This window comes from Syzygium oleosum, unplaced genomic scaffold (genome assembly GCF_021117445.2).
Source record: "Syzygium oleosum isolate NSW1041296 unplaced genomic scaffold, Sole_v2.1 Sole_v2.15, whole genome shotgun sequence".
In the NCBI taxonomy this organism is placed as follows: domain Eukaryota; kingdom Viridiplantae; phylum Streptophyta; class Magnoliopsida; order Myrtales; family Myrtaceae; genus Syzygium; species Syzygium oleosum.
Window position 1 is genome coordinate 4,227,904 of NW_026607499.1, and position 7,403 is coordinate 4,235,306.

Sequence of the window (7,403 nt, forward strand, 5' to 3'; positions counted from 1 at the left end):
ATTTTTAAGTACTTACGGATATATATGTATTATTACTCGTTCCTTATTTCTCTTTCTTTTTTTTTTTTCCAAAAATGTTGTTATATTCTGAAAAGTTTGCTAGACATGAGGATGGTGGTGGTCGTAGAAGGAGAAGAGCGACCAGCGTGATGTTCGAAGTGAAGCATTGATTTTCAGTTTGCAATTGAAAACAGAGTTCGGGTTTTGATTGCGATCTAATATATTCCCGGACGAAAGGGCTTAAAGGCTTAAACAGCGTTATCCTAGAATATTTTTGCTGTCATTGTCTCTCCGCATAAGTCATGTTGAATGATCAATGTCAATTGAGCGCCCACATGGAATTTTCAAGCTAGGAAAATAACGTTTTTAAAAAACTATGGCATTTAATAATAAATTGAAGAATTGTAGCACCAGAGTAAGTGCCGAATGAAGTGTCATTTTCCAAAATTGAAAAGATAACTCCGAAAGTCAAACATGTCGAAGTCATCTCTCTAGGGTTGAAAATTCAAATCAATGGAGGCCTTATGAAAGTTAATAACTAAGACCCAAGAAAGACTTGGAGCTGGGGAGGTGACACCTCTGAAACTCCACTGACTAGCCGACGAAAGATGGAATTTTGCCAGGGGCAGAAGGAAATCCAAGCAATGAAATTCCAGAGAGAGGAAGTAAACGATTCGGATAAAGATGCCACAACTTTCATTTGTTAATATTACTGCAGGTGATATCCAGAAATTGTTTATTTGTGGACGGCAAATGAAGTCCAATCTGTAACCTCTTGGTCTGAACAGCCAATTAATGGGGTGGATCCCGTGTTCGAATCACAACACCTCCCACGCAAGAGTTACCTTAAAGCTAGCCACTTTTGTAGTGGGAATCTTACTCAATGCATGTGAATTATAGGTTGCCATCGCTTAACTAAAGGTTCGGATTAACATGACAGCAAGTTTCAGACGGAGGAAAGAAAATCAAATTCTAATCTAGACTAGATAGAAAAGAAGCCACAAGATTGATATCCCCTCATTGATCTGCAAACATGTCATAATTGCTGGGATGGGGTTCTGCTAGGAGTTTTCTGACTTTTCAACCTGAAAGTTCCAACCCAGTAAACACTCTTCAGGACTTGACCCTGCTTTTTGTAATTTCGATGGCTTCTTCGTGTCAAGTGGTGCACTTAATTAAAGACCAGGAAGGGGTCTCCTCTTTAGTGCTCTTGCAGGTGACCTGAGCTTGTTAAAACTTCGACGCAACTGGCTTCAGGACTTCGACGCAGTTGACCTGAAAGTTCCAACCCAGTAAACACTCCTCAGGACTTGACCCTGCTTTTTGTAATTTCGATGGCTTCTTCGTGTCAAGTGGTGCACTTAATTAAAGACCAGGAAGGGGTCTCCTCTTTAGTGCTCTTGGAGTTGACCTGAGCTTGTTAAAACTTCGACGCAACTGGCTTCGTTATTCTGACTGGGAATTTTCTCGCGAAAGTTGCCCAGAAGAAAACTCACGATCACGTTTCCATCAGAATTGGCTGCTTCAATATTCACTCATTCTCTAGCAGCTATCTCGCTGATGGAATCCATTTTCTTAGTTATGATCTTCTTATCCTCCATTTTTATAGCTACCGAAGCTTATAGGTCTAATTCCAGAACTTTACAGTGCAGCCATGGAGGTCCTGAAATTCAATTTCCTTTCTGGGTGAAATTTCGACAACCCCACGACTGCAACTCTTCTGGGTTTGAGCTGATTTGTACAGAAAACGCCACCGCAATTCGCTTCCCGTCCTACGGGGACTTGGTGGTGAAATCCATTCTTTACAACACTAGGAAGCTCAATCTCATTGACCCTAAAAATTGTGTCCATGAAGTCTTTCTCAATCTCAACCTCTCCCTCACGCCCTTCCGCTACTATTATTCTGTTAGGAACTACACTTACCTCAACTGCTCGGCACCTCTTTCGAATCCTGTCACAGAAATTCCATGCTTGAGTGGCGTCGGGTTTCACGTTTATACCGTCAAATCTTCTCTTCCCGTGCCGGCATCTTGCAAAAAGATTAAAACAGTTGCAATTCCATTTTCTTATAGTCCTTATATATCTGATAACACCTTTGGTCTAGGGTTGACATGGGACCAGCCGGGTTTTGAAGGCTTCACCTCAAACGGTCACCGACATATCTTATCTATTGACAGAGGAAATAGCAAAGGTAACTTTTCGTCGCCCTGTCTACTTTTGTAAATGTGAATTAATGGTGATAGCTTCTGCACAAAGGTTTATTTTTTTTGTTCCATGTTGGCCACTATGGTATCTTTTACACGCATGACTTGAGCTTAAAAGTGTAAGCACAGTCATGAGAAGCAAGTTAATCCAGTATATTTCGAGTTTTTTAGCGGGTTGAGCTGAATAGTGACAAACTCGATTACGCTCGACTGACAATTCTAGTACCAATATTTTAAGTATAGTTTAGGCAGATCGTTGTCTGGGCTTGATTATTGCCTTATGACTTTTGAAGTAGACACGTTCATTGGTGGGTGTGATCAAAACGAGCTCCGAAAGATTGTAGACCGAAATGGCCAGAATGGGTGGCAGGGCTTCAATCAGGCCTAAAAATCCCCAACCCTTCCAAACAATCAAACAATAAGCTTTGGAAAATAATGAATAATACTTTTCTGAAATAGTTGAACGAGATAAGAGATTGGATGGAAGGGGCGATCATATCGTCTTGCCCTGCCTGCGTTTTATATCAAAAAGCCAACTGGACACGACAGATATCAAAACTTATGTTTGTGCCCCGGCTTGATAGCCCAAATGAACCGCTTGGTCTATGATCAAGTCTGTGGTCGACTCTTTTCCTAGTCAGAAGCATGCATGCAGTGAAGCTTTTGGTATATTTTAGCTTACATGTTCCTGTACAAAATATTTCTTTCAACTGCTCAGAAATCCATGTGATTTTCATATATACTCACCAAATTGAATCAGTTATATATTCTGCACCTCTAAGCTCTTTAATTTTTTCCCTGAAGCAGCAGTTCTAAGCATCGGAATCATTGTTGTCGGACTTGTTGCCCTGGTAAGTATTAAAATATATCGGTCTAGAGAGCTGCAGAAGCTGAAAAAGGATCAGGAGCTTGAAGCCCACATATTATTAGCAGACTCTTAAAGCTCGAAAATCTGAAGCAACAATTGATTGCTGGTATTTGATACTTAAATCATGTAAAAATAAATTTGTGATGAAGAGCCATCTCATAACCATCAGCCAGAGATTCAGAAAAGTGTACTCTCCGACTGTATTTGATTTTCATAAAAGTGTACTCTTCTACTGTGTTTGATTTAGTCTCAGATCATTTCAACCCAACAGGAGAACAAACATATGATTTACATCTTTTTAAGATGATTTCAAACCTGCATAAGACACCCTTTCTAATCTTGGACTCTTATGCACCATGCAATCATAAGAGAGGGCATTCTCTGTCAGAAAGGCCGGTTGATTACATTAAAGAAACTCTGCTTTCCATCAGAATAGACCACGTATTGCCAGCCAAAAGTAGAGCAACACTTAGGTCTCCATCTGGGACTTCAAGCACAGTTTAAGGGTAACCAAGATGATGCAAATTGGTTTGAACCAGGAATTGAAGGTTAATTTACATGGCCAGGTTGTTCTGCTTGGATGATGCACTGTATTTTGGCAATTACGTCCTTTCCCCTATCATATTCCAACTATTTGAAATGTTGCAATATATGAGGGGAAAAAATTACAACACGGTCTTCACTGAAACTACAGTAGATGCAATCCAGTTTGTGTACTCGAGTTTGTTGGAGTCGCAAGTTAGAGCTTATTAAAGGTTAGTTAGGGGCAGGGCATACAAGAAATTCGTATGGACAGAACAAGATAGAAAAAAAAAGGCGGAAATTTTTAAGACATACTAGTATTCAGGAGAGCAGAAGTCAACGAAACATAATCTTAAGTGTGCTTGTCATCTTATGGAGATGAATAGTACATACAAACACCTTCAACTATGCAATAAGATGAAAATGGAAGGAAGTTCATGAACGATGATCGTTGCCCAGAAAGAAGAAGGACCACATCTTCGGAGATGTTCTTTCACTCTGTGCCATGGTGTGACATGCTTGTAGCTTTCTGCACTTTCCCTCCTTCCAATAACAATATCACCAACTTAGCTTTCTCCACTAGAAGCAGCAAGTTCATTATATCTACCATCTCACACGCGCACACTTATGTACGATATATATATATATATAGTGAAATTAGCTGTACCTGGAACCTGAAATCAGAAGGAATACAATTAAACCTTCACAAAAATTCCAAAAAGACAAAAGACCTATCGAAAAAAAGAGCTGTTAGTCGTACTCTGAGCTTGCCAAGACCTTGGGACTACTAGTATTCATGCTTGTGATGTTAATCTCTTGTAATTGCTTTCAGAAAACTGCTCTTTCAGCCACACTCCATTTTTGTCACACGGGAACAAGGTGAGCCTTGGGCAATCAACCATCTGCAAGCAGACTAAATCTGGAAATGATTGCCGCATTTCCCTCCAGTCCATTGTCAACTCGTTCAAATACTTCAAACGCATAGTCTTGACTTTCCACTTCGTATCTTCTTGAACCTGGCCCAAATGATGGAGATAGCCTCCTCTGACATAAAGAGTCTTTAGGTTCTCAAGCTTCTCAGGCATTAGCCATGTAGGTGGTGTGGTCGAAGGGTAACAAAGCAGATCTAGTTTCTCCAAATTTTCGAATTGTTTTGGCTCGTCAGTTATTGGTTTCTGGGTAGCGCATTTCTTGAATGGAAATAATCCCGCCATGCATTTGCTTTTGATTGGGGCATTAACGGCTAACTCTGTACCTTTATCCTCTTCTGAGATAGAATTCTCACCCCATTCAATTGTCAATTTGCGAAGCTCATTAAATTCTTGAAGAGTCCTCAACTCCTTCTCTGTTGGGAAAGACTTCCTGCTTGTGCGAAAGCCCAATTTCCTGAGTTTATGGAGCTTGGCCAAGTCATTGACAGTACAATAGCTTCCACTTTCGAGATCACTAACCACAAACCCCATAAACACTTCAAGCTTAACAAGCGAACTAAGCCCTTTGGACATATATTCAAGCAAGTAGCAACCGGAAACATCCAGGTCTATGAGCTCCTTCAGGGAACATATTTCATCCGGAAGTGACTTGAGGTTGTGACAAGCTCTAAGATCCAAAATCCGAAGATTATAAAGCTTCCCAATCGAGTCGGGTAGCCCAGTGATTCTAGATATACCCTGAAGGCTTAATAACTTCAGATGTTTCATGTGCTTCATGCCCCGGAGGAATTCTGTGTTCTCCACTTCGAAATGATCTTTCTTTGACCCCTGCCAGCTTCCCAGGGAGAGAAAATTTATATTTTTCATATTTGAGAACCATTCCACCTTGAAAACCAGGTAAGGCTCATTGACATTGAATAAAGTACGCAGCTTTTCCAAATCAGGATCGTCCATCACCTTCTGCCAGGAAGGCTCTTTCGATCTCACCAAACAAGACCTAAGACACTTAGAGAAGTCCACTGTGGGGCAACCCCTAGAATCGAAGTCGAAAAACTCCGCTTCCATGGCCAGAATCACCACCATAGAGCATATCAGCGGCAACATCATATAGCTTTTACTTGTAGTCACCATCCTGCGCTTCTTGACCACCGGTTGAATAAAACACATTTCTACAAACTCCTTCAGAATATCACCGACTGACTTGTCTTTACTATTTGAAGGGTCAATTAACCCTTCCCCAATCCACCAGTAATACATGGTTCTCTTCTTGATCTTAGCATGCTCAGGAAATACGGCAAAACACAGCAAACACAGCTTCAATCGGGTATCAAGCCGCTCATAGGTGGAACGTAAGTCCTTACAAGCCGAACTACCAAGGAACTTCCCCTCTACCGCTAGTCAGGCATTTCTTTATAGTTGCCAAACTCATCAGCCACTTGCTCGCCCCTGGGAGAATCGGATGTCAAGACAATATCTTGTGGGGAGGGGGTATATGGAGCTTCAACTTCGTGACTAGTTCAGCAAGACTTGGATCTTCTCTGAATTGCCGTGGGTAGCCCCAGGTGTTTGCGTTGAATCCAGGAAGGCCGCAATCTTGCTTCGCTCGAAGAGGGTCTTGATGAGCTTGCTGACACTGTCCTCGGTCTTCCTAAGCCTGTGCAACACGTCCTTGACATAACCGAGGTCTCTGCTAAGCCTCCCGATCTGATCACACACCTGAACATTCAAGTCATCGTGAAGAGAATCGTCGGTAGCTTCCTTGCCCTTGCTGTTGCTTCTCCTCGAATTCTTCTTCTTCTTCCTGGACTTGCCTCCTTTGCTGTTGCTGCCACTTCCGTTGCTGAGGCTCTCGATGGGCAAACTCCTCGCTCTCTTGATGTCACCGTGAAAGTCGCTGGCTTTCTGGTTGACTTGGGCCTTGTTGTCGTTCCGGGGTGGAAGTCGCTGCTTCACTTGAGAGAAGTAGGAAAGCAGAGAAGGGATGATGCTTTCAACGACCTGGACGGTCAGGATTGGGTCGGAGACCACTAGGAGGGAGAGATCTGTGTGTGAGGCTGACAACATGGCCGTTGAGGAGGACTGACTAACGGAGAGAATTCAAAATGAAAGAAAATGGAGAGAACAGAACAAGACTATCAGCCATCGTCATGCTTCTGCCATGAAGTTAAGCAGACGAAAAGTGTAGCTCTCTCTCTCTCTCACACGCAGTCTCTTACTCCATCTCATCCCTCGAGAAATATGAAAATGGAGTGCTAAGAGCATCGTGACACAGTGAGTCAGTGACTACTCTCAGATCAAAAACTGTCCGGCATCGGCAAAATCACAGCTAAGGCGTGGGGTCAATCTTTCTTTCAACTTTTCTCATGACCTGTTTATTCCCTTGAGCCTTGTTAGGACCAGATGATTAGTGCTTGAGAATATCTGCAAATTCCCTACGGTGAACTACGAATATGAATGGCGTTACTCACCTCCACTTCATAGAACATTGCTACAGAAAACAGAGATCAGCAAGATTCCAAATTCTCGAAATCGTGGAAGTTGCTTTCCAGTATGCAGCTCCCAAACACGCGCAGACATCCATCCACGTAACTGAGTAAGAGAGAAGCTACTGGAGCAAATGCACAGCTGCCAAATCGTTTTACACACTTTGCATCGCTCTTTGTCGTACTATGGATAGACTGTGTTTAGCGAATGATATTCTTCGCTTCGTGCCTGGCCTTCTCTAGAAAATGGCAGTTGACTACTTTCGATGTTTTAGGCCAAAAGTGATTTGCTTATATTGCATACTCGATGCGAGAGATGCTTTTCCACATTGATGGGGTCAAGGCCTCATATTTGTCAACATTCGCATGCTGCTTTACTTATCAAATAATATAT

At 42.1% G+C, this 7,403-nt stretch overlaps 1 protein-coding gene and 1 pseudogene across 2 annotated transcripts; one reads left to right on the top strand and one right to left on the bottom strand.

Annotated features, from left to right (window-relative positions):
- The first annotated feature begins 1,217 nt into the window (after nt 1-1,217).
- LOC115689228 (putative RING-H2 finger protein ATL21A) lies at nt 1,218-3,308 on the top strand. 2 transcript variants are annotated; one of them, XM_030615222.2, is made up of 2 exons: nt 1,218-2,191; nt 3,015-3,308. In XM_030615222.2, the coding sequence occupies exons 1-2, from the start codon at nt 1,561-1,563 to the stop codon at nt 3,143-3,145; spliced, it is 762 nt and encodes a 253-aa protein (XP_030471082.2). In that variant the 5' UTR covers nt 1,218-1,560; the 3' UTR covers nt 3,146-3,308. The 2 variants fall into 2 exon arrangements, with proteins under 2 accessions (XP_030471082.2, XP_030471080.2); XM_030615220.2 differs by having other exon boundaries at nt 1,232-2,191; nt 3,012-3,308.
- Nucleotides 3,309-4,402: 1,094 nt separating this feature from the next.
- LOC115689227 (disease resistance RPP13-like protein 4) lies at nt 4,403-7,019 on the bottom strand (annotated as a pseudogene).
- Between the last annotated feature and the right edge of the window lie 384 nt (nt 7,020-7,403).

Excerpts from the sequence above, each read along its gene's own strand:
- LOC115689228 (XM_030615220.2), top strand. The coding sequence starts at position 1,561 with ATGGAATCCATTTTCTTAGTTATGATCTTCTTATCCTCCATTTTTATA. Across the intron at positions 2,192-3,011 it reads TGACAGAGGAAATAGCAAAG|CAGTTCTAAGCATCGGAATC; the intron begins GTAACTTTTCGT and ends TCCCTGAAGCAG.